Source organism: Elephantulus edwardii, unplaced genomic scaffold (assembly GCF_000299155.1).
Source record: "Elephantulus edwardii isolate Elephantulus edwardi_28Jun2011 unplaced genomic scaffold, EleEdw1.0 scaffold00076, whole genome shotgun sequence".
In the NCBI taxonomy this organism is placed as follows: domain Eukaryota; kingdom Metazoa; phylum Chordata; class Mammalia; order Macroscelidea; family Macroscelididae; genus Elephantulus; species Elephantulus edwardii.
Genome location: NW_006399826.1, coordinates 2,829,433 through 2,857,237, shown reverse-complemented (window position 1 = coordinate 2,857,237; position 27,805 = coordinate 2,829,433). Strand labels below are relative to the sequence as shown.

The 27,805-nt window shown below is 41.5% G+C and overlaps 1 protein-coding gene across 5 annotated transcripts in view; it reads right to left on the bottom strand.

Annotated features, from left to right (window-relative positions):
• Nucleotides 1-853: 853 nt before the first annotated feature.
• The window catches only part of DTNA (dystrobrevin, alpha), a 451,930-nt gene continuing 424,978 nt past the window's right edge, over nt 854-27,805 (bottom strand). For 3 of the 5 annotated variants that reach the window (XM_006889170.1, XM_006889173.1, XM_006889172.1), the window contains 5 exons: nt 19,880-20,039; nt 16,483-16,572; nt 11,517-11,685; nt 7,734-7,866; nt 4,476-4,493 (listed from right to left, as the gene is read on the bottom strand). In XM_006889170.1, the coding sequence (XP_006889232.1) occupies nt 4,476-4,493; nt 7,734-7,866; nt 11,517-11,685; nt 16,483-16,572; nt 19,880-20,039 (570 nt within the window). Of the gene's footprint in view, nt 1,087-4,443; nt 4,494-7,733; nt 7,867-11,516; nt 11,686-16,482; nt 16,573-19,879; nt 20,040-27,805 lie in introns of those variants that run through there. The other 2 variants (XM_006889169.1, XM_006889171.1) reach the window with 2 other exon arrangements.

Below are 27,805 nucleotides of genomic sequence, written 5' to 3'. Positions count from 1 at the left end.
TACATTTAAAGCTAAAGGCCTCTGAACAACCTGATAGAGGGGGACTCAATGGATGAGTGGTGCAGTTAAAGACATGCTCCCTAAAGCTAAAACGAGAAGAAAACAAGACCAGGGGAGAGCATAGATCACTTTAATCCATTTGGGGATCTTATGGCACCTGTGGTTTATAAACAGCTTTAGTAACGAGTATTTCAAAACATAGTTCACAGTTTTAAGAAGATCTGTGCTGATTTTAAAAACTAGAATCTATATCATTCGAATGTTGTCTCTTTTTTTTTCTGAATATGATACCTATTTGGAAAAAAAATTATTTACACTAAATTCTATGGCTGATCTGTTAGAGTCTGTTGAAAGAAAACAACCCCAAGTGGGAAAGAAGCCCCAGAGAATGGATTCTCCTGATGTGTTTGACCCAAGTCACTGCTCACAGAGACTTGGCATCAAGGTAGACCATGTAGGCTGAGGACCCTTTTAGGCCTTGGGACTCTGCGTCTACACATTCAGGAGCAAAACCTTCAGGGTGAGTGACTAATTACAAGAGGTTGTTTTTTTCCAGTTGCTGTGGAGAGAGAGAGAGAAATGTCCAGTGTACAATAAACGCTTTTGCTTAAAATTTCAGAGGATTCAGAAATCAAACGTCTAGCTATCAACAGCATTAATGTTGTTGTAAACCAAACAGCATGTGCAAAGGTTGGAGATGCGTGTTAATACTGCCATCGTGTGCAACAGCAGTGCGGGTAGGGGCCAGCCTGTGTTCTCGACCAGGAATGAGCCAATTTACAGAAGATGGAGTTGACAAGTTAGCTTTAAAACAAAAGTTTGTTGTGTTGTTTTTTTTCTCCTTTCTCAAAACACACACACCTATGAACTACAGATCTTAGAACAAAAATGTTAGTTGCTCTCGAATCAGCAGAGCACATCTTTAGGGGTGGGGTCTTGCCGGGAGGGGCTGCGTAGGGTGGTTCCTCTCCTCGATGACGTGGCTGCCAGGCTGCTCGTGTCCTCCTCTGTCTGTGTGTGGGTGCAGCGCTCCCCGGCATCGGCATCTCTCCTCTGGCTTTCATCATCTGTCTGACTAGAGCTTGCCTGGGAATAAGGAATGTGTGATACAGTTTTGTTTTTTGTTTTTTTTTTTTTAATATGATGAAAATTTTTTCTAAACTAGGGTCAAGGCCTTTGGAGCCCTATCCCTGACACAGACACACAAACACACACATGCTTTCTATATTCTTCCTGTGACAATCGGGAATCACCATCGTAGCACCTTCTGAAAGAAAAGCCACAGAATCTTTTGGATGGCGTCTTAGAGACATCTGAATGATCTTTGGTCAGTAGGGGAAGAACAAGGACCTGATACTGTCTGTCACGATTTATTTTTTTTTCCCAAAAATAAATCTTCTTTTTAATCCATTCTCTCCAAATCTGATATAAGGATATGGCTGAACAAAGAGAATGATGTTTTACATGGCTAGGGGATGGTTTTAAGGGATGAACCCTAGGTTTCAGCTGTCCCAGACAGAGTCATAGTGGGCTCTACAGTTTGAAAGCTTAACATTATGTATATTTAAATTTTTCCCCCAAAGGGCTAGTTGATAAACAGAAGATCGGGTTTAATTCTATTCATTCTTTTAGATACATTAATATGTTGTTGTTGGGTGCCCTGGAGTTGGAATCAATTCACAGCTGACCCTCCAGTGGATTTTCAGAGGCTGTAAATCCCGTGAGAGTGGACTGGCCACCTTTCTCCCATGGAGCAGCTGGTGGATCTGAACTGCATGCCTTTGGGTTGGCAGCACAACTCCTTACCACTAGGCCACCAGAGCATGAATTTATTTTCAAATAGGCCTATAGCTTTACTTGAGAAGAAGCTGGGTCTTCTATTGGACTGATGTCCCTCCTTCTGCCTCTTATTCTTGTAGGTTTCTGTCTCAGTGGATGGCTGGTGGGTGTGGCTGATGACGTTGGCTCTAGGACCTTTGGAGAGGCATACGCTCTGGGGTAATTTATGGTCTTGTGACATAGTCAGAAAGTCCAAACAACTATATTTCAATTATACACATTGTTCTAAAATTTGAGCTGCACTGACTTATTTCATTAGGAAAAATTATAGGAAGAGAGAACTACGGTGAAAAGCCATTAACTTCTGCAGTGTTCTCTTTGGTTTTAAATGAGTTTTGTTTAAGGGGCTGAGTTAGTGACAGGCTGGTTCAAGGGAGGGTCCCTTGGAATGCCAGCTAGGTAGGTATAAGGCTTGGGAAATGTCACAAATCACTGCCGGGTTTGCAACAAAAGAGAAAAATGACCCAAGCATTTTTAAAGTACTGGCATTTCTGGCTTGTTAGGTGCAAGGATCAAATGTGCCTTTTTATCTGGGCTCATGTCAAGGATGCCTTATTAGTTCTCAAAACTATATTTTCCTCAGAGCTCGTTACTGATGTTTAAATAATACTCAAATGAAGAATGATCAGATTGCTGGAGCTAAGAGAAAGAACACGCTATTAAAGGAAACAGCTTGTTCCTTTGGGACTCTGTGTTATAACTGGAGTGAATATTTTCAGAAACAGCTCCTGGGAGCTTTTTCCCGCACTTTGATTGTATTGAACCAGGAGAACATGTGGTGTAGCGTTCTCAAACCCAAGGGAGGGAGAACAGAAGGTGTGCATGCCATCCTTCGCTCCACACTCAGACTCCTCACAGCTCACAAAGTATATTTTGTAACAGCAGTTATGCCATTATTTTTTCTTGCTCAATCAAGACAGGGGGTTAGTCTTGTTTTAGTTAAATGTATTCATGGCTAACAGACAGAAAATTTAGGATCCCTCTCTTTCTCTATCTCTCTGTATTACTTTTTTAATTTAACAACTAGAGTTTAGAGTTTAATGACACCTTCATTGTAGACTTAGAGGATTCTATGGTTGGGGAAGAAGGTTCAAATAAAGTATAAATATGCAAGGCCTTGGGTCAGGGCAACCAGATTACTGTGGGAGGTATATGTGTCATGATCTATAATGGGCGACATTTCAACGGCCATTTACTTGAGGCAGAGAAGCCAGGTAGACTTTTGTGATGGTCTAGTTTGAGGTGTATCAATAGCAAACGAACGGAGTTCTACCCTTGTTTCTAACAGCTGAGAGAATTAGCTAGTTTTGGGCCCTGATGGTCTTTATGTACGTCTAGAATAACTACAGTAGCCCCCAGTTATTAGATTCTTTGTAAAACTGAGCACAGCTACCGGCATGAATGTAGCATGCTCATAATAAATTGTAGTGTTTTCACTACTATATGAAACTCTTTAAAAACAGCACACCAGTGCATACAACTTCTCTACAAGGAAGGGATTACAACCCTTGTTGTGTAGGGGAAACTGAGGCTCACAGGGTTTTAATGAATTTGCCTCAAGCAATGATGCCAGTATGTACAAGAACCTGTATTTGAAACCATGTCTACTGATGTATAGAACTAAAACTTCAGCCTACTACACTAAGGCAATCATGCCAGCCAGTGGAGGCAGACGTTAAGGCTCAAATTACATGGTACTGAGATGAATTTGTAAATTAATTTGAGTTCTGCTGAATTCCACCATGGATTGGACTCAGCCCTTCCCTAAACAAAGAACTGAAGAAGGTTTCCTGTATGTTTCTCCTTCTTTTATTTCCCTTAATTATGCATGCTTTTCACTTCACTTGTGAAAGTACACAACCTTTGATCTTTGGGGCCCTACCTTCAGCATCCCTAAGGAAGATGCAGTTCTAACGGTGCTTAACAAGCTTGGCATTTCTTTCTTCTTAAGGGCTAGTGAGATGACAACCTAAATAGTGCTGTGGATAGGTGATGTGGCTACGAAAGTCACAGAGGATTTCTGGGGCACTTTTAGTGTCGCAGAGGTTTCTGTGCAAACTCTCCTAATGAATGTGTTGTTGTTGTTGTTATGTGCCATTGAATCACCTGTGACTCTTAGCAGCCCTACATACATTAGCTCTGAACTCTGCCCTAACCTGAGTCAATCTCATTGTCTGGCCCAAGTCAGACAGACCTAATCTCATTTTTTCAGTCACTGTCAATCCATCTCATCCTCGGTCTTCCTCTCCTGTACTGTCCCTCCACCCTTTCAAGCATAGTCTCCTTCTCTAAGGACTGGTCCCTCCTGGGCTACATGCCCAAGGTATGTGAGACTCAAAATCCTTGCCTCCAGGGAGTGGCCTGGCTTTTACCCTTTCCAGGATAGACCTGTTTGTTTTCTTGCCAGTCATCTCCTCAAGATTTCTGCCAAAACTTCACTAGCTTATAAAGGAACATCCTTATATTTATAATCAATCATACTGATTGCTCTCAGTAGGGAAGGACATCTGACTACATAGAAACATCGGAGTGACAGGGACAGTGAATTGAAAGGGTGTCAGCATGTCCAGTGACCATGGTCCCTCATATATAAGAGGGTACTTACTTGAGAGGAGAGTGATAAAAGGATATTGCATTCAACCTTGCAAGCTGACCTGTGGGTGACAAAGGACACAAACAAGAAAGGTGACATGTCAAGTGAGGCAGTCAAGCTGGTGAATTATTTGGCTGAAAGCCATGCACAAAGACAGCGAGAGAAAGTCCAGCAATGAAGTGAGCATTCTATTTCATCAGAAGTTCAATACTGACAGGGCGCTCAGGCCACCACCTCTGTGTTCTCCAGGGCATAGGTCTTGAGAAGGGGACACAAGCCTGCTAGAGTCTTCCAGTCCCTTGACTTCATGGCCCTTGCCTTGCCTTGGACCTTGAAGTCACAGGGTGGGAAGGGAAAGGAGAGAGAGAGGGGGAATTTAAGGGAATACCAGGTGATGGTGACACTCCAGCAGATCCCAAGGTATGACTAGAACTTCCTTTTATTATACTCATAGCAGGTTAAATTCTCAATGCATTAAAAGAAAGCATTTAATACGGGATGTTTAATGACTGCTTCCCTGAAAAAAAAAATTAGAATTTCCACAATTTCACCCACTTTCACTGTGGTCAACCAAATTCAGACACTGATGAGTTCAAGGTCTTTCACAGCATGTACAGATTAGAACATGGAAGATTTAGCTACATCCATCCCCATGTAGCCAAGTCAAACAAGCCTGAGTAGGAATGCATGCAATATCCGCCCCCCAACCCTGGGGTTCCCATGGCTGCTTCAGCTTCCTTTCAGGTCAGTTCCCTTCCATGGGTTCAAAAAAAGGGCACCCTCTATGGGTCTCTTGCCAGGTGCAGCACAGTTACTGTTGTGTGCTGCTGAGTTGAAACCAACCCATAGCTGATCCTCCAGCAAGTTTTCATAGACTGTACATTTACAGGAGGAGATTATCCCAAAGAGCAGCTGGTGAATTCGAACTGCTAACCTTTGAACTGGTAGTGGAGCTTCTTACCACTAAGCCACCAGAGCTCCCGAGGTAGAGCACTGGCATATGGATTCATGTGTAAAGCCGGCTACTGCTAAGTCAGTTCCAACTCTTGATGTGCTGGAGTAGAACTGTGCTTCACAGGCTGCTGTCTTGGAAATTGCTCTCCAGGCCCTCCTTCACGGAGCTTGTTTCAAGCCCTATGAAGTAGATCAATGTACTTGTACCACCCAAGGATGGCTTTTCATACATAAAACCTCAAAGCCGTGACTCAGAGATGAGCCTCCAGTGAATTTTCAAGGCTGTAAATCTTGGCTCATCTACCTTTCTTCCTGGAAGCAGCTGGTGGTTTTGCATTTTCAGAGAGGAGTGGCCTTTGGGTTAGCAGTGAAATGCCCTGTGCTATCAGAGAGCCTCTTTGCTGTAGCTCAAAAAAGCACTCATTGTAGTTGACCTCACATTGACTCAGCTGAGCCCGACCCCATTGCATTTCGGGGGCTGTAACTCATATGGGAGGGATTGCCCATCTTTCTCTCCCGTGGAGCCGCTGAAGGACTTGAACCACCAGAAATGCGTGGCCTTTGGGTTTAACAATGCAACTCCCTATGATAAACCATTCCACCAGAGTTTCCTTTTCATATATTATCTCTCTGATTTACTTTATATTTTTATGACTAGGTCAATCTTTTTGTTGCTTCCAAAACGCAGCTCTTAAACTGCAAATGACATGCTCCAAAAGGGTGAACTTTGGGGTGTACCATTGAGGTGGTATGGTGGGTTCGATTTCTCTCTTCCACATTCTTTTTAGGAAAACATTTCAAGGCTTCACTTCTAAGCATCTGAGACATATAAAAGAATTTGTTCTTCCAGCTTTACTTTCCTTCACTAACAGAGTAGGAGGGTCACTATGGATCTAAGAAAGTTGAGACAGACAGATGGCCTTAGGATCAAAGGCCTGGCATGATGGAACAGAACAGAATGGCCAACGTCCCTGATCTCCCGGAAACCCAATAAAATACCAGCAGATCGAAGGGGAAGAAGACAGATAAGAAAGACAAACAAGGCAGTAGATAAATTATTCCCCTTGGGGAACAATGCTATTGCTTCCAGGATGAATGAATAATTATATTTATTATCAATTGCACGTGCCACGTTCAATGACTTCTCCGATGGATTATTATGATAAATGAAAAAAAAAATTCCTATTCACACCATGATGGTTTCCTTCCCACCCGAAGCCCTTTTGCCATGATGTTTATCACTCTTCTACTTACATAAAACATTTGGTGGACAAGGAGGGTAAGAGGATGGATGCTTCAAGGGAGATATGTGCATCCACTTCCCTCACCACCCCCACCTGCTGTAGAGTTGCTTCTGCTTCGCGGTGACCCTTCATTGGGCTTCCAAGGCCGTAAATCTTAATGGGAGACGACTGACTCATCTTTCAGCCATAGAAAGGCTGATGGATTTGAGCCACTGACCTTTCTGTTAGCAGCCCAGCACATAACGCATTACGTCACCAAGGCTCCTTCCTTCCCTCACAAGAGAGGTAATGCAATTATGCTTATTCCATTTCTTTGACCCTTGTTTTTGTATATGTATGTGTGTTTGTGTGTGTGTGTATATTTATATATATAGTGTATATTTGGAAGGAGGAGTGGCATCCACTTCCATAATAGCTTGCCTCCGGAAATCCTATGAACTTGGAGAGAGGATGAAAGGCACCCAAGTATCGAGGACTCTCCTTCATAGGGTTGCTATGACTCGATGGCACTTAACAACAACAACAACAACAACATAGTGTGTATATATATGTACATACATACACACACTATATATATACACACACATACACACATATATATAGTGTGTGTATATATACATAGTGTATATATAGTGTGTATGTATATAGTGTATATATAATGTGTATATATATATATATACTGTGTGTGTATATATAGTGTATATATAATGTGTGTATATATATATACTGTGTGTGTGTGTATATATATATATATATATAGTGTGTGTGTATGTATATTTATATATATATTTTGATCTATGAGGAAAACTGGGGCTTGAGCATGGTGGAGATTGTGAGGATGGATCAGGACAGGGCCAGGGCCAGGTTTTTGATCTGTTGTTCATAGGATCACTGTCAGTCATAATCAATTCACTGGGATGTAACAACAACAACAATTGTCTAGAATATATAGATTAAGGAATGTATCCAGGGTACTCTGGAAATGGGAGGTGGAGGAAGAAGACGGCACTGATTTTGTGAATAATGTAAAAGGCCCAGCTGCGGCAGGCTGGGGGGAGTGCTGGGTGCTGGAGGGGAGAGCTGGGTGCGTGGCTCTCTGGTACCTGATAGGCTTCATCCTGCAGCTTCTGCTTCAGGTATTCTTCCATCTTAAGCTCATTCTCCAGCTGTCGGACGGAGTCGTTTTCAAAGTTCTCATCCTCGGGCCGCACAAAGGGCTCCCCATCATCTGTAACACTGAGGAAAGACCACAGGTGGCATTTGGGAATCACTCTTCAGAAAAAAAAAGGATGAGTGGGATTCTCTGTTAACGGCAGTTTTGTGGGAGACTCCCCCCTTCATTAGTTGTTCATAGCTGTGTCTGTAAGCTTCATTTACACACAAAATGTGGCTAAAAAAACCTTTGGGAGTAAGGAGGCACAGACAGTCAAGGTATTTTGTTATTTAGTTTTCCTATGGAATTCTGGTGCTACCTGATAAGTTTGTTATTTATTTATTTTTTTTTAAAAAAAGATTTCCAGGGGTGGTTTATTCATTAGGGAGTTGGGTTGCTAATCCAAAAGCCATGCTCATGTGGTGGTTCAAATCCACTGGCACCTATGAGAGAGAAAGATGTGCATTCTCTTTCCGTGTGATTTTTACATCTCTGAGGGCAAAGCATTTGAGTTATGTTACTGGGACAATCCGTCTTTTAAATGCTTTCCAAGTTTAAAAATCAACCTGTCTTTCAAGGAGATATAAAGTTTCCCCACTGCTGATGCCTTTTTTGTTTTTAATGGAAGTCAAGAACACTATTGAAGAGTGGGCCTTGTAGTCAAACATATTTAAGGCCATTTGTTCACAATTTAATTCTTTTTTATCTCATACACAGACACATATATTTGTTTTAATAATGGAATAATTAAAAAAAAAAACCCCAAACCAAACAAACCAAGTAGGAATTGTATTATGGCTGCCCCTCAACCGGGTTGCCAAGGCTGTAAATCACACAGGAGGAGAATACTCATTTTTCTCCCAAGGACCGTCTGGTGGATTTGAACCACCAGATACACACAGCCTCTGGATTAGCAGCATAACTCTCTGTGTACTTTGCCACCAGAGTACCTTAATGCTTTAGCACATAACTTGTGATCTTAAATACTGATACTAAGGGATCCACTTAAATGGTCCAACCATACTAGGAAAGAAATAAACATGATCTCATTTACAAGGCTGTAGCTCCTTCTACTTATCCTAGTGCATATAAAACTCCTTATGAGCCTGAACAAAGTTTCACCACCTAGTGCATAGCATGAAAATATCCTCAGGGTAAGACATACTACATGTTTGGATAGTACAGCTATTTACAGATATCAAAACACTCTCTAAAATTAAGAGTGGTCAAATAAAAGTTTTGGGAGCTGGAATTTGTGTGTCACTTTTCAAATTTATTTACAGCCACGGTACATGCTCATGTTATTTTTGGAGAATTGAGCCCGGGTAGACGAGTCTCCAAAGGCCTCTGTGAGACTTCCCTGCCAGTCTCTGGTGGCCTGTGATGACAACTGATTTACCAGGGCCAGAGGAAGGAGCAGCTATTGTCATCATCTCAGATCTTAGGATTGGAACAAGGAGATTCCATGTATCCACCATGCAAATGCTTAATAATAATAACATAGATACACATTTTATCAAACAAAAGAGATGATAATTCACCATTTTGAATAACCAATGGAAAAAAGCTTACAGAAGAGTGGGAAAGAAAGTAAATGATGAATAATGAAATAAATAATGAAAACCAGCAAATGACAATAAATCACATTAGAACTTCTTTGTGTGGATCATATGCTATACCTCTCGACCACTGGTTCTTAAACTGAGCCTGTTAATAATTCCACATTATTACTGGTCTTTTACTTACTACTTAGGTTGGAGCCAAAGCTTCTGAAAGTCCATGGTTTAGTTTCTCTTTCAGCTCTTTAATATAGGCTGCTTATTTTCCCAGAAGGATCTGATGTACTTTTCACATCAAGTACTATCATTTCTGTAATTTTTTTTTTCTTTACTCATCCTTTCCTCTGGCATTTGGTAAGCCTTTGCTCACCATTACCCATGGAGTCAGCTTCATTTTCCTAAAACCTCACCCTTTCCTCTTACTCTTTTTCCTCTTCTCTCCCCAGCTGGATCTGCAGGTCTGTCCCAGCTTTGCCTTTGTGCTACAGCTTTGTTTTCCTTGTCTGACTACTTTGAGCTGTCCCACAAAGCACAGAAAGTCTACTGGGGAACGTCACTGGCTCTACTGGCTTCAGACAAGGTATAGAAGCCTACCTGGGTGAAAAGAACTTTCCTTGCTCAGAAGTATGCCTGTGATGTGCAATATTCAATGGTACCTGAATTGAAGTACTTAACAATGATATTCTATACAATTACTGATTTCAATTCTGTTATTGTTAGTCAGTTTTGCCATCTTACCAGGCTTAAATTGAGCAGGTTGATTCTTGCTACCATCAAAAAAGGAGGAACAGGTAGTGTAGCACATTCTTTTGTGTCAGAGATTTCTGCATGAAATGGGTGAAGACTGATTTGGCGGCAGCAGCAGCAGCAGGAGGAGGAGGCGTGGAGAACTGGAGACTCATGTGAGACAGCACTGAACTAGAACTATCACTTCATGATGCTGTGGATGATGGCTTCACCTAGGTTTAGTGAAGAGTGTGTGTGTATATGTGTGTTAAGTGAGGCATGAGATATCACAAGCGGTAGAATGAAAAGAGCTTATTAGCATTGGTCTAGCGTTGTGAGATGGCCCTGTGAGGCAGGTTAGAAAAAGAGCTTCCTGTAAGTGGACCTGAAAAGCAGCTTTCCTAACTGAAGAATGCATCCAGAGTGTTTCCAACCTAACCTGTAGCTTGTTATTTCATTAATAAATACCATAACTGTGAATATGATTTGTGAGTGCAGTGTGGCCATTGCAATGGTGTAGCAAATCTAATATATAGAGGGACCAGAGGCGTGAGAGGAATTAGATGTTAGAATTGATAGAAGTGGGTGTGGGAGTGCGGTGGCATATCTGACCTTGAAGGACTTGGTGGTGGGATGTTGAGGGATTCTTCCCCTTGCAGAGTTACTGGAGGCCAGATGTTGCCTACCACACTGGTTTTACATGATGCTTGCACATATTCTGACAAGAATTCTCTCCACAGTGGTACACAAAAGTATGTATTGCACCATCTGCAGGTTGGCAGATCCAGGGGTCAGCACGACTTATTTATGGAACCCTTTTGTGAGCTTCCCAAAGGCAAACCAAAAGTCAAACTTGTTGTAGAGTCAAATACAACTCATAACAAGCTCCAGGGTAGAGTAAAACTTCTCTAGGGTTCTCAATTTCTTTATCTTTATGGAAGCAAAATACAGCCCCTTTCTACTGCTGAGTAGCTGGTGGGTTTGAACTGCTGACCCTTCATTGGTTCAGTGCTTAATGACTGCACAACCAGGGAACAAACAGTTCCTTGGGTGAAACAGGTTCACAATGACGGCTAGTTGATTTAAGTTTTGATAAATGCACTGCATGACTCAATTTAGTCTCATAAATAACCCTGAGGACAGAGCAGAATTGCCCTAAAGGGTGTCTGATGCTATAGATGTTTATGAAAGAAGACTGCCTCATCTTTCTTCTAGTGAATGGCTGGCAAGTTTGAATCACCATCATTATGATTAAGAATCCAACACTGAACTTACTATGCCATCAGGGCTCCGTAAGTATCAACATACTTCTTGGCGATCATTGAGAGAAATGTAGAAATGCCAAATTGCAACACAGTGTGCTTCTACTTCTTCTGGTGGACAGGGAAAGGACACAATCCTTTCATTTGACATTGTTCCTCCAAATCATTCAAGCATAATGTACTCACATGTCACTGCGAATGGTACTTGTGGTCGCTCCACCATGCATGTACCCAGGTTTTCTGGCCTGGATTTGTGCGAGAAAAGCCTTTTCAGAGGTTGGTGATGGAAGCAGATCCTCAAACTGAGTCCTTGCATATTCAGAATCCACATTACTCTCTGTTTCACTGCCCACCTCTGTCAGGGACAATTGAAGAAATGAAGAACGAATTGTTAGGGGTTTCCAACTCACAATAAAGGGCTAGGCAGACTGTAACACAAATCTACCTGTGCTGTATAGAATGTTTACCAGTTACAGGCCATAAGTCAAACAGTTGTTAACTTTGTCTAAATGAGAACTGATATGGATATACATTTGTAAAGCATCATTTTTTACACCTTAGAAATGATAGAGAAGTTTTTGTTTCTTACTAATGGATTTAATGTCTTATAGCCTCCATTTCCCCCTTTCTAGAAAAGTCTGCATTAGAGTCATTGCTACTTTTGTATAATATAATTCCAAGTTAGAAAATTCATAATTCTTAGTATAGAACTATTTGCTTAACATTTTAAAGAATCATAAGGATATAAAGCAACCATACATGATATTTCTACAAGTTTCATCTTTTGCTATGGCATTGTATAGAAGACATTATTCATGATGTATTAACTAGTATATTTTTATTCCTTTCAGTAATTAAAAAATTATTATTATTATAAATTTTAATGAAAATTTACAGAGATTTTGGATTTCCATTCATTCATTCATTCTTGCCCACCCCTCCCCTCCAGGTCGTTCCTCTCTTTGAAAAGTAAGAGGAAAATTCTTTCATTGTTTTACAATCCCTCCCCTTAAGTCTACTCCACTATGCAGCCTTTGTTCTGGACTCCTGTTATGATAATAATACCTAATCATATATCCCTTTTAAACAGTTCTCTCTCTTATCTGCTTCAACACAGTAATTTTTAATCTGAACATATGACCATAGTATTGTTAGATAAATATCTTGTAAGGTCTGGTTTAAGAAATTTATTCATTAGTAAGAGATTTATGTTGTAAAAATGTTTGAAACTCTGTGGGGCAACATTGCTGGTATCATGTACCTTCAGCCAGTTTTTAGAAGCTGTAAATCACATGAGAGGAGACTGCCCATCTTTCTCCTGCAGTGATGCTGGTGGATCTGAACCGTGTGCCTTTGAGTTTGCAGCTCAACTCCTTATCCCTAGGCCACCAGAGCTCCCTCTCCACTAGCTTTCTTGTGTGATTTACAGCCTCTGAAAACCTGCTGGAGAATCAGCTTTGAGTTGGTTTTGACTCCAGAACAATGACATTTTACTTAGAGAAAGAAAGATATAAATAGGGGGGAAAATGGCCAAAGTAATAGTAATTGCTATTCATGACATTTGTGTCTGTGGTGTGTAATATGAAAAAGAAAACATTTACAAATGCAGTAAAGAGGAGAAACAGATAAAATAGAGAGGAAAGGAACAAATGTATTGTGACTGGGAAATGATGGATTTTGAGTCACAGGTCAACCAGAAAACCCAGAGGCCTAGTGACAAGGATCGCCAGAGGTCTGAACACAGTTGATGGCAATGAGTAAGTTATAAAGCATGGTCATCAAGCAACAGTTAAAGATGTCCTCTTTGTAGCAGAAGCAGCCTTCATTTATTGATAGTGCTGGCTGTTCCAGGCACCCGGCTGTCCTTGGGACTGTCTTGGCCGCATGCTTGATTAAAACTCTGACTCTCACGTTACCTGTGGTTTCTCCTTGAAGAGGTCTTTTAACAATTTCCCCAACATCCTCACCTTATTAAATGGGTTAACACCTGCCTAACTCTTTCATAAAGTGGTTGTTTAGGAGGAAAATTTTAAAAAAAGGTGCAGGAACATATTTTATACATCCATAGCTTCATGCACTGCTGGATATTTCCAGAGCTGTAAGGAAAAGATCTAGAAAAACTGTACAACTGCTTCAGTGTCCCCAAGATCCCCAGCAAATAGCATCTCAACATGAGATCTTTGGTTTCAGTAGAAACACAGTTAGTTAGTAGATATTCAGAGTTTGGGAGAGGAGCTGCCACTTGAGCAATCAGTCTTGTGTGCCGTTTCCTGTATGTCATCTCCCTCGATTTGGCTTCAACTCCTGACATTACTGCTTCTGCGCTCACTGTATGGGTGGAGGAACTGTCAACATAACAAGACTCATCACTGCCACACTAGCAACTGAACCTAACGCTTCTGATTCCAAAGCACGGAAGCTTGTTGCATAGGCCCACCCTTACCCATTACAGATGCTTGCTTTGTGTGGCAGGTAGGTTTTATGCATTATTGCATTTTGACTGACTCAGTTGGCAAACTTGTTGCTACCAAGTTTGTTTCAATTCATTGTAGCTGAACTTCCCCATGGGTTTCCAGCCTTTAAATCATTATAGAACTATATAGCCACAATGTTCTCCTCTAGGTTGGCTCATGAGTTTGAACAGCCAACATTTTAATTAGTAGCTGAGTGATCAACCAATATGAGACTCAGGATGTTAATAATCTATATAAAGTCACTGGACAGCCAATGCACAGCTGGCATCAAATTCAGATCATCCCGGTTCCTCTGCTTGACTTCTAGGTTGATGAGGGGTGTGGCCATGAAACAGTACAAGTCCACAGGGGACCAGGAACCAGAGGAGACTTGACCTTCCAACATTAATTACCTCCAGGTCATATGTGAACCAACAACTGGAAAAGACAAAAGTTTCTACTATCCTTCATCTTCTACCAATGCATTGAAGAAAAAATGCTGGCATCCACAAGGGATTCACCAGGTCCACTACATGCACTTAGTTAAAACAACACCTTCAGAAGGCAGAGGGGTGAGGATGGGGGTGGTGGTGTTAATCATAGGATTGCACATTTAGATGGGTGGGGGTTGTGCAGAGGAAAGGGGAAGGATCTTGTGTGAAAAATAATGTATTTGAACTTTGTAAACAAATCAGTATAAAAGAAAAAAGTAAAAGAAATAAAAAAGTTAGCTAGTAAACAAAGAGAATTTTCAAAGCAATATAAAAATGACAAAATACAATTAAAATCCAAGCTCACAACATCTGGGTAAGTATGTTAAGGAACTAATTAGGAAATCCAGCAAACTCTGGTGCCCATAAAAACTCATTACATCGTCATTGAAATTAATAATAAATTTTAAAAAGTCAACTTGGGGAGGGGGAAGGGAGGAAGGGGGGTAAAATGTGCAACAATGAATGAATGAAAATCTATCTTTTCCGTAAACTTTTGTTAAGATGACAATTAAAATAAAAAATTATTTTTAAAAAACCACCACCACACCATAAATAGATATATAAATAAATATAAAAAGATAAAAAACCCCAAACTCATTCCATCGAAAGGTAACTGAAAATCTAAGTTGGTTCTGACCCTGCATCTGCTTTCTCAGGCTGTGTTAATCGTGATGGGAGGTGATTGGATCACATTTCTCCCACTGAACAGCTGGCGATTCAAACTGCTGACTTTCCAGTTGGTGGTTCAACACATAACCCACTATCCCACCAGAAGTGCTTTTATTTATCATTTCCCCTCAGTGGGTTTAAAGACATGCAAGTCCCCAAAATGAACAAGCAGCTGGGTTCTGGGGTGCACTTTGATCACCTGAATCCTCCTTCGCTTCTTCCTGGCTTTATTCACCCACACAGCAAGCACCCTTTCAGTCTTGTTCCTGGCCACACTCCTGGCTCCCCACTCCTGCCTCAGGTACTGGTGGACTGGGCTACACAGAACCACTGGGTCGGCTTCCTGATCCAGGCAGCAGAGGCAGTGATGGCACATGACTCAGAACAGGCTGTACCATTAGGGTAATGGGATCGAGCCCCCACCACTGCCAGCTGTGTTCCCAGCACCTGCACTGCTGGTCCTGGGGCCACCTTTCTGCACACCCCATCTGCCTCTCTGCCTCCCCTCTATGCCCAGAGGTGCCAAAAGTTCCAGCCTGACCCAGTCACCAGCACAGCCTGTCCATTCAGAAGCATACCTGTCAAGGTGGCCTCCTGTCTCCACTGAACACAGCTCTTGACCTTCGGAGAATCCCATTTTAGTATCATTGGCCTTATGGGGATTTAACTACAGATTGTAAAGGGGCTGCTTGCATTTAACAGTGTGGTCTTCACACAGGTCCAAATTGCTAAGTGTCTGATTTAAAGCAACATATAACGGACAGTAAACAGCACAAACCTAGAATTGTAAGTAGGGGAAAGGCAATGGAAGATCCCTCACTGTCATGACACTGAGCTGGTCTGACTCCTGGTGATCTCTAAGTGTGTCAGAGTGGACATGCATGACAGGGTTTCCAACGGCTGACTGTTTAGAAATAGACCACTGGGAATTTCTTTTGAGGTACCTCCAGATGGACTTGAACTACCAACTTTTCAACATGGGACGATAATGTACAGAAACAAAAATATAAGATGCAGAAGTAAACACACACACACACACACACACACACACACACACACACACACACACCCCACTGCTACTTCATACCTGCATAGACATTTAAACACAGATTTTTCAGATAAATGTGTTTGTGAGTGGAGCAAAAAGTGAACATTTTATTATCTTTAGGTTCCAGAGGTATAGCTTGATTTTAATATTTTTCCTCATTATTTGCTGCACTTTTCAAACTTCTTATATTGTGTGCATGACAAGTTGAGTTACTAAAACTGAAAGGCTGGCAATCAGTCTCCTGAAAAACTCACAGCCTTTAGCAACTCCATGGAGGGTCCCTACGAGGTAAAATGAACTTGAAAGCAGTGGCTTAATCAGCTTTCATTAAACATCATTCAACTTTCGAGTAGGCCAGTAAAATGTCACAGAGATGTTTTTTTAAAAAAATCTTTTTATATATGATGGCAAATAGACTCCCTCTCCACCCCCGCCATGTTCATGGCTTCCTTAGTAATGAGGCAGCTGGGGGTGGGGCAGAGACTCACCAGAATTAAGCTCTTTCACTAGAGACGACATGGTGTTAGTGATGGAGTCGGCAGCCACCAGCAGATCGTTCCTCAGATTTCTTCTTGAGCCTTTGAAACAAATAATAATAATAACAACAACAACAACAACAATAATAACAACAACAACAACCATCAAAGCGGTCCCTTCTTTCCAAAGAATTATTACTTATCTACTATTTCCACTGATATCCTAAACCAAGGAAACTCCCAAGACTATTCAGAAAGACTTTGTTTCCTTTCCAAGTATGTTTCATCTGCTCTTCTGGGTAAAATGTTTGTCGGCCAGATATTGCTCTAAGCTGAACATTTAAATGAAGGTAGATGAGGGAGAAGGACTGTCATCCATTTTAGAAACAACAGGTCTTCAAAAACCTTCTGCACAATTCTTGACACCAGCAGTCAGGAAATCAAAAGATGAATTATTTTAGGAAAATCTGTTGTTAGGGACAACTCCAGAATGCTGAAAAGCAGGGATTTCAGTCTAGAGACCAAGATGTACCTGATCCAGGTCATGGTCTTCAAAATTACTTTTTGGGCATAAGAGAGCTCAACAATGACCAAGGATGTCAAAAGAATTGATGCCTTTGAGGTATGGTTCTGGAGAAGAGTACTGAATCATGGACTGCCAAGAGAACAGGTCACTCCTGGAGAGGGTGAAACCAAGCTGCTCCTTGGGGGAAACTGTTTTTAAACGTTATTTTGTAAATGTCACTAAAAACTCTTGAATTGCATTCATTGTTGAAAAGAAAAGGCCCTATTATGAATCCGCTCCTTTCATTCATAACAGAGTGAAAGGTTTTACTCCACTACACAGAGGTTGAAGTCTGTTCCCTCACACTCTTACTATTCTTTTATGTGATCTACAGTAAAAATTCTTAATTTTTAATCTGTTAGACAAACATTGACATTTCTTAAAATCTGTACTTCTATAATTATTTGTGAGTTTGAGTATCTGCTCATATTTTTATTACCAGTCTATATTATTTCTCCTGTCTGCTCATTTCTTGCCTATCTAATTTTATTTGGAGAACATCTTGTTCTTATTGATATGTGGTTGTCTTAGCTTGTTGTTGTTGTTGTTATGTGCTGTGGAGTTGCTTGTGACTCATAGTGACCCTATGTTACAACAGCCCTAAACTCTGCTCTGTCCTGTGTCAATAGCACCATCTCTGATACACCCATCCCGATTACCCCAGTCACTGAATCAGTCCACCTAAAAGAAGGCCTTCCCCTCCTGTACTGTCCTCCACCCTACCAAGCATGATGTCCTTCTCCAAGGACCGGTCTCTCCTTACAACATGCCCAAAGTATGTTAGACAGAGCCTCAGAATCCTTGGGTGTCTTCGGTAAATCTGAAATTATGATACTTAGATTTCTATGTAAAGACTAGGAAGGAAATTTGAGATACATTACTAACTCAAAGAAAATATAATTGCAAATTTTGCATGAACAGCATTTCTATAGAAGTACCTACCCCCGCCCCCAAGAAAAAAGAAGTACCTACCCATATATGAGCAAAGAATTGGTAAGGATTACACTTCTGATGGTAGTTACATACTGTTGGGAATGAGCGAATGAGATTGGAGCAGTGAGGGGGAGGGCGTGTAGCAGGATTTGGATTTCCCCCCCTGTATTTTATTAATGGAAAACAAATAAACAAACAAACCCCCCCGTAAGCCATAATGGCAGGAGAAGTTTTAAAATGTGTTAACATTTCCAACTTAATAAGGTCACTGTGGAGGAGCTCTGGTGGCCTCGTGGTAAGAAGCTGAGATGTAACCCCAAAGGCACATGGTCTGAGGGCACCGGCTGCTCCACAGGAGACTGATGGGCGATCTCTTCTCCTGCGATTAACTGCCTCTTAAAGCCCACTGGAGGGTCAGTGATGGGTAGGTTTCAATTTGACAGCACACAACAATAACATGGATTGACACAGAGACTGTGGCAATGGAGGCAGGTGTGGCAGAGATGGTGAGACTGGCTCAGGAGAGGGCAACATTCAGAGCTACTGTTCATAGGGTCACTAGGAGTCATAGTTGGCTCGAAGGCACATAACAACAATGACAACAACATATTGGGGTACCTCCAAAATCCAAAACCCACTGCCGGCAATTGATTTTATCTCAGACCTGTCCCATAGCATTTCCAAGGCTGCAAATATTTATTTTCATAAAGACTTTTCAATCACGAAAGGACTGTTTGTCTGAGAGAGTTACGTGTGTCTGAGTGAGAAAAATCCGCCTGTAGGGAGATGCTCCTTGTGGCATCATTTGTAATAGCTCCCCATTACCTGAGGCATCACCTGAGGCAGACTCTCCTCCTTCTCCCACGGAGCAATTGGTGGGTTCAAAAGGAGACCTTTCAGATAGCAGTGCTCTCTCCCACCAGGGCTCCTCTGGGCTTCCCCAGCAGAATATAAATGGAGGGGCAGCTGGCGAGAGAATGTAGGTACCATCTTCCACCACTCTGCGGGTTCCTCCCTTAACCACGGGTATCTAACCTTGTAGCCCGACCACACAGGCAAGGATTCAACTCCTCAGGACATCATTTGCTGTCAAATGACTCAAAGTCCTTTTGTGTCCGCATGACTGAAACCCTGAGGTTGTTCAATCTTAGTCTTGAGTTTAACACAAAGAGAAATAATAGGAAATATGAAGCTATTTTAAATATTTAAAACAATCTCCAGGTATAAAGTTTCCTAGGAGAGTGGTTGAAAGAGTCCTGTTTTTTAATAAAAGCTCAGGGATCTCTGGTGGCCCAGTCCACAGGCAGTTCAAATCCACTGATGGACCTAAGGGGAAAGGATGAGTTATCTCTTCTTGTACGATTTGCAGTGTGGGAAACCCACTGGAGGGTCTGCTGTAAGGCAGTTTATCTCAATGGTTGTTGTTGTTGTTAGGTGCCATCGAGTCATAGACGACGCATAGCGACCCTATGAACGAAAGGCCTGAGCACTGTTCATAGAGTTTCCAGAGACAAGTCATTTCGGAAGTGGATGCCCCTCCTGCTTCCAGGCTTGTTTTAGTCGGGAAGCTCCAGCAAACACAGTCCACCATGGGTAACCATTATCGCATTTGGCACATCAGTGTCACAGTGTTCAGCATCACAGCAACTGTGAGTTACCTCTGTACTCAATGGTAGTGAGCATTTCTTTTTATTTTTAGTGAGTTAAAATTCACAGGAAAATGAAGGAGGTTAACAGAAGAAGGACGGAAAGTTGTTAAGTGAAAGAAATCAGGATAGGGAATTCTAATACAGTCATGGGATACCTTAGTACATACTCAGTATACTCTGATAACTCTCAACTGCTCAATACACAATAAAGATTGATTTCCAACTTATAAGTAGTATCCAATAAAAAACCAAAGGCACTTACTTTGTGCAAAGGCCTCCTGTACATCTCCCCCGACCCCAGTGAGGGAGTCCTGAGGCGTGTGTGTCGGGGTAGAGCAGGTGGACGCCGACCGGATGGGCATGGGGATTGGCCTGCTGATGGTGTGGCTGGGAGAGGAGCGAGGAGAACCTGCCCCTTGGGTCTGGGGAGACAATACAAGTATTAATTTGCTTTCTCACAAAGTAGTCATATTCCATCCCTAAGACTCATTCAGAGGTTAAGCAAAAACAGTGACACCAAATTCTCAAAGCAGGAGGCAGTTCTAGGTAATTGTGGTCATAATCCTGAACCTGGGGTGAAGATGTTGATCATTTAGTTATTACACATAATCTGAAGTTTCGGTTAAATAGTGATGTCTAAGAATATCTCTACTACAATATATGAGATGAGTGCCTTTGTGATGAAGCCATGGTTAAGCAGAGATAATTATAAGGCATATATATTTTCTCCTTGAAGGAAGTTTGACATGCAATTTAAAAACAAACAAACAAACAAACAAACAAACAACAAACCCTATTAAGAAGAAAGCTTTGAATATAAACCAGGAGGTTATTTGGGACAGATGTAGTTCATATGCTTCCTGCATTTTCAAGCTGTCTGTCTTGGCATCATCTTTACATTGTTCAATCAGAAGTGTGTTAAATCCCAAAGAAGATTCCCATAAAGTTGGAAGTTGTTTAATCTCTGTATCACGGAAAAGCTGATTTTGTCAAATAACTCTTGAATCAAGGAAGAACACAAATAAACGCTCTTCTCTTTTTCTGTGTCAAAGCAGTATTCTAGCAGGACAGAAAGAACTCTAGAATTTTTTTTTAAAAAGGTGAAAATAAAAACAGGGAAAAACCAAGAGTCATTGATCTCTGCAATGTAGTCATTGACACAAACCACTGAGACTGTCTTATGTTGAATTCTGAAGTTTGAGACAATGATGTACCTTGGTAACACTCTTCCCCTTTTTAATAATTAGGTAACAAAGAAAGTCTGTCACACACGAGTAAGAAAATGCAACGAGTCCCTTAGAGCATAGGTGATCAGTCAGGGTATTCACACCAAATCCACTGCAGCCCATTGGGTCTGGCTGGATAAAGGCAGGCCTTTCACAACAATGCCCAGAGCTTCACCATCAACTCTGTCAAACATTCAGACATGCAATGCAACAGCATGGCTCAAGGTTCTCTGTGGAGAGCTCCACTATGAACTTTGGTGCCTACAGTTAAAACACAACATCCATCCTTTAAAACACCATGCTGTTAGCTCTCCAGGGCCCCAGCATCACACATAACGGGTAAAAGCTACAGATTAAGGAAAACTCCAGAAGTAAGAACAAAGCAAACCCCAGCAGAATGCAGGAAACAACTCGTGAGGTGCCCAGGGGGCTACAGATTCCATTCACTCACTCCCAAAAGTACCTTATGATTCTTCGTCCGGGCCCAGGGGAGGGAGTTTGTACAGCTGAGATGTGTTGCCTCCTGTTTTCCTCATTTTGCTCAAGAAAGGGGCTGGCTTCTCCCCGCAAACTTTGGCAACTCAGTCCCATCACAATGAAAATGTCAGCTTCTGAGCTGCTGTCACCGCCCCCGCCCCCAGCTTTCAGTGCTAATAATCATCTCACATCTGAATCATATAGCACCCTGTAGCTGGCTGCCACCATACTGTCTCTGAGTCATCGTGACCCACGTGTGTCAGGTCAGACTGGTGCTGCACAGGGTTTTGGGGTTTGTTTTTGGAAGCAGATTGTCAGACCTATCTCCCAAGATGCCTCAGGGTGGATTTGAACCTCCTGTCTTTAAGATAACAGTCAAGTACTTGACCATTCACACCTACCAGAGATTCTCCTCAGAAGTAGGTGGTCTACATGTGTACATGTAGACCTTGAGGCTCAGGGAACTAAAGGAATTGCTCAGGGGATGGAGTCAGAGTGGGAAGGCTGGTGTTAGAGCCCAGGGCTCTGACTACACTACTAGGCATTGGCCACAATGGTGGGCCATGGCTGCTCGAGGGTCGCTTAGAAGAGTCAGGAAGTGGATAGGTGCCCTGAGGGCTGACTCCCTTGGAAATCTCTGTGCGTTTCCTTTCCAAGGTGAGCCTTTAGGTTGTCTGTCCTCTTTACTAGAGAGCCAGATCACAGGGGTGGGCTGGAGATGAGCATTTGCATAGAAGGTTTCGAAAGGGATAGGATCTTCTTACTTCACTGCACAGGCTGCTTGCTCAATGCTAAAAAGGTTGGGAAGCACACTGTAATAACAGAACTCTATTCTGTATACAAGTTACAGTATTTTCACGTATACAGTCTTACTTCTCTAACAATGTAGAGGTAGGAGTGATTGCCTCTTGCATAAGCTATTTTCTGTATAAAGAACTTTAATGAAATTCTTCATTCAATCCTCCTATTAACCACAGGAGATCCCCATTTTATAGATAAAGAAACTGAGGCTAAGAGGGAATGTTACTCAAAGTCTTAGAGCTAGTGAACAAGCAGAGTTAAAACGCACCCACAGCCTTCAGACTATAAGCCTGGGCATTTTCCCACTGCACCAACAGCTTCTTCTCAGGACTGTGGGCATTCAGGGTAACCCCCAAGTCCCAGGGCCTCCCAGGGGTAAGCATATAAGTGTTTAGCAACTTAAAGGTTAAGATGACACAGAACATGGAGTCATCTGCATGTGCTCAGGGCCTCCTGAGGTACCTGGCCCTTTTGAGGTGCTGGGTCCAGCGAAGGCCGTGGCAAGGTGCTTAGGGTAGCTGGAAGAGTCTATGCACTGTTTCTCAAATAGTATAGAAATACAGCCTCTTAAAAAAAAAAAAAAGAAATACAGCCTCTTATCCACCAATGCTGAAAGATAAAGGACTCTTAGAATCACATATTCTTTCCTAATTACTTTGGACCAAACTGATGCTATTTATATGGATTTTTAAACTGTCTTGCCTTTCCAAACTCTAAAAATCTGGCTTTTGGAACACACCTGGACTCAGATGATTTAAAATGTTAGGGATCTGTATTTTGACATTCAACTCTGTTGGAGCTGTACTGAGCACAGTCCTGCTTATACCCACTACCCTGTTACTCACTGTCGGGTCTTCTTACTAGGCAGAAGTTTCAAGGAGAGGCACTGTATCTGCTCCCACCGTCCCTCTGCCTTTTGGCAAGGCTCCACCCTTGTCTTTCTGCACTGGTATCTCCTGGTAACTTGAGTTTGTTGCCGGCCTCCCCAGCCTACCGTCTCTCAGTGCTCAACATCCAAAGCCAGCTTTCTCTACCCTTTCCATCTGCTTCCTGTCTTCAAAACTCTTCACTAGAGGTGGTGTTAAGAGAGATAGAATCGACTGTGGTTATGTTAAGGGGAAAACAATGGGCTGAATCTAAATTACACCAACATGCACATGAGTAACAGCCACTGTATTCTAAATGGCTCTCTAATTGGCGCAATTTCAAGCACTGTGATTATGTGAAGAATATGGGTAGAAGATTCTATATTCAGGACAAGATTCAGTGGCATCTTCAATGCAACTTGCAAGTCCTGAGGCACATCTAGTCATCTTTAACCAGTTCTTTGTCTCCTAGGAGGAGGACCCTGACTCCATGAAAGATCAAGGCTCTGTTTCTCTTTCTTGGGACAATATTCTGATTAAAGTATAACACTTTGTAGTATATACCATCTGTGGAAATAGCTTCTGTGACTGTGCTGGGTGCTTTGTTCTTGTAGGACCACTGGGAAAGGGGATTTGTCTCTTGACATTGGGTTAGATCATCGTACATACAAGTAATTTTCATGTTCACAAGAAGTGACCACTGCAGCATGCTTGCCTCTAAGTCCTAAAGCGAGGTTGTCTGCTGACATTAGAAGCCCTGTATGTGTGAGTAGGGAAATAATCTCTAGGAATATCCTTTCTAGGAAGTGACTGGATGATTAATGGAAGGAAGACTTAAGGGACAAGAGTCCATGCAGATCAATATATAGATCTAAAATTCCCAAGAAGAGAGTTGATTTATGGAAGAAAGCAAGCATATCTCACACTTGGCATGCTTAAAATAGCTTTCTTCCTGAAGAATAAATAAAAAACTCATTGCCCTATTCCCTCCACTGAGTTGACTCACCCTGTGGTTGCATCAATTTTTTTAAAAGTCTGACAAGATCCATACGTTTTTCTGAGTTTGTCCAGGAAGTATTTTGGTTTCACTTACCACCAGAAATGAGGAAGGCCTCAGGGACCGGACCAAACCAAACATTTAACTGTTCTGTCAGCACAACTTTACACAATGGCAGAGCAGATGACCACGACACAACCCACTCTAAACCCACCCTCCCTTCTGGATCATGAGAAACCCACCTTCCAGGCTGTTGTTGTTGTTATGTGCTGTTGAGTTGTGTGCGACTCAAAGTGACCCTATGTACAACAGCCCTAAACCCTGCTCTGCCCTGTGTTAATTTCACTGTCTCCAACACACCTACCCTTATTACCCCAGTCACTGAATCAATCCACCTCATAGAGGGTTTTCCTCTCCTGCGCTGTCCCTCCACCCTCCCAAGCATGTTCTTCTCCAAGGATTGGTTCTTCCTTGCAACACATCCAAAGTATGTGAGATGAAGCCTCAGAATCCTTGCCTTCAAGGAGCAGCCTGTTTTAACCCTCTTCAGGAAGAATCGGTTCGTTTTCTTAGGTTAGGCTGAAGAAATAGCTTTGTCAGACCCTTAGCAGCATGGGCAGGCCACAGCTACATTCAACCCTCTTCCTATTGTTTCTTCCAATGCACATTCACTGACTGTCATTGTACTGACAGAACTTGTGAGCCAGACTTTCATAAGGGTTTGTTGTGTTTGAAGTGTTGTGGACTACAAATGAAGGGAATCATTTCCCAGGCAGGGGGTGTTATTCTAAATGTGCACATATCGATCTTGAGGTTCAGAGAGCTATGGGGACTTGCTTTATCAGAAGAGAAAGCTAGAGTGTGAAGGGCTTTGACTTCCTGGACAGCAGGGAACAATGGTGGTTTACAGCTAGTGGTGGGTTGCTCAGAAGAGACAGCTAGTGGCCAGCTCCCATTTCACTTGGATCTTAAAGTAGAGATTTCTAGGTCAAAATGAGGAGGTACTAACAGGGAAAAAAAGAACATTCAAGACTTCACGAACAGCCTGAGCACCTGGAAGTGCCTGGGGTATTGAGACTGCAGTGGAAGGAAGCGAGTGGGAACCACTGTGATTGAAGCATGAGATGGGTTATCTGAGTGAAGAGGACTGAAGCTGCAATGGGGTCAAGTTGGCCTTGGCATCTTCAATGTCATGAAGTAAGTTTTGACTTTATCCTCAACTAAAGTTTTTAGGCAAGAAGTAATTTTTAATTCTCTGAATGCTTAATAAATTCCACAACTAAAAAGAATTATATGAGAGAGAAAGCGATCTAGGACAGTTTGGTTTTGAACATGAAATGATAGTTTTTGCATTGAAGCCAGTCTTTACCCTTCATTCCTGATCTGTTCTCTCCATAGACTACCCACCAGGGGGCGTGAGCAAGGGGAACAATAGGAGATGAAACCCCAGTGGGCAAATGCTTTCTTTATGGACAGCTCATATTCAATAGTGTGTCTGGAACAAACAGGAGCTGGGTGACTACAATTTCCTTTGTTAATTGAAACAGCCAGTTATAAATGAGAAAGATGGGAGAAGCAGGAAATAGAATTTGGAATTATGTTTGACTTTTTTCTCTTGACCAAGAGAGCGTAAGCTAACTGCAAGAAAAAGAAGTGAGGGTTAAATTTTAAAAGCTTCTCTCTTTAGAAGCTCACTCTGTCTATCATCTATCTATCTATGTATCTATCTATCTATCTACCTATCATTATCATCTATTTATTATCTATCTATCTATCTATCTATCTATCTATCTATCTATCTATCTATCTATCATCTATCTGTGTATTTATCATATATCATCTATGTATCTATCTATCATCTATTTACCTATCATCTATCTACGTAACCTCTCTCTCTACCTATATATCTGTCTACCTACCTATCTATCCACTTACTATCTGCATTCATTCACATATGATATTCACACAGTATTTTAAAACCACAGTATTCTCACTTGTCTTATTTTAAAGTCAACACAACAGCCCCAGGAGCCAGGTAGTTGACAGACTTTAAATCTCCTAGTGATGAGCAAAGAGCTCCTCTAACTCCAGTCATCTTCCCAAGAAAAATATTATCAACTACTCACTTTCTGAAATCAAGACCAGGACTCTTGGTTTTAGATGGAGACAAAATAGTTGAAAATAAAATTATACCAGAAATTCTGGGACCTAATGTCACTGCATCATTATTACCTTTTGTATGCATGTTCAATTTATGGTTTTTTTAAAAATTAAATATCAGAAATACACAAAGAAGAAAGAGGGTAGGATGACTTCAATTCAAGTTTTGTAAAAAATATTTATTGCTTATGATACCACAACCATCATATATTACAGGCACTATTTCTCTTTTTAATGTCATGTTCTTTCTTCAAGGGGGATAAATTCGTGCATTATGTCTAACAAGAAACAAAATATGTGGAAATTATATATGCCAGTATAATAAAATTCTACATTGAACCACACAGACTTATGATAAAGCAAGTAAAGGTTATTAAATCAAGTACATTTTCTTGTGTGGGGTGCAATTTAGATTTTACAAAGATGACATCCCCAAAGGGAAAATGCTCATAAATAAAAAAAAGAATTTAGAAGCAGACAATCAGATTAGAACCTCTAAATTCTCTCCTTAGATCATGTTATACCACTAGACACCTATATATTTGAATGACATTTGTTCATTTTTGTGTTGTTGTAGAACTATCTCTATGGATGGCATTTATGGGGCATTTGTATTTTTTTACTAAAAGTCAGTGTAAGAAATAGTCATATAAACTCTTGTACTACATTTCTTTATTTAATTGGTCAGAACACCTTCTCTAAATCTCCACGTGAAGACTTTGTTTTCTGTTTTATCCCAAGGGGAATTCTAATTCCTTGAGAATGATTTCTGTTTTGGGAAAAGCACTGACTTTGATAGTTCCTAGAAAGTTCAGAGGAATACTCTTGTCCTTTATGCTGAGAAAAATCTGTATTTTAGTTTCCTTGGTTTTTGATTTTTCTATTTCTACTGTATGAATGAAGTAGCTGGTTATGTGTCTTGCTACAAGCCGCCTCAAGCCCTTTTTAAGAAAGAGGCTTGAATATCAAATAGATGAGGAAAATGGGCAAACTTTCTCCCCATCCAGATGTTACACTAACAATATCTGGGTGATAGATGATTTAATTGCAACATTAAGTGCTGATATAGCAGTGTCCACTACTGTCCCCTTTCCAAGACGGGACTCATTAGGGAGGAGCTGGAAAGAAAAGTGGTGGTGATGCTTTCTGGGAACTTGGCGTAGTTTGTCTCTAAGAATCTGTTTATGAACTCAACTCCCTGGTCTGCAGAACCTTACCTGGGAAATAGTAAAGAAAGGCTCTCCGTAAAGGAAATAGCCAATTCAAGGCCCACCAACTACAGAATGATGGTTTCTTTGCACTCGGAGGAGGCAGCTGTCTTTGGTCCTTATTTTATTTTTCCAGCACATGCTAAGTAAGCCGGCTGCCAGCGCATGGTAATCCAGCTGATGGTGACTATACACATCAGAGTGGAGCTGGGCTCCACAGGGTTCTCAATGACTATGATTACAAGTATATTGCCATTCCTGTCTTCTCTGGGTGGCCTCGAACCACTACCCTTTCAAGTGAATTAGCAGCTGAGTGTGTTAACCAATTGCCCACCCAGTGCAACTCCCTGTGCTAAGTAAGCCACAGGAAAGGAGAGAAGCAACTTGCAAAGAGAAACACCGTAAGGAGAGTATTTCCCCTACCATGATCTAAGTGTGTTGGAAGTACAATAA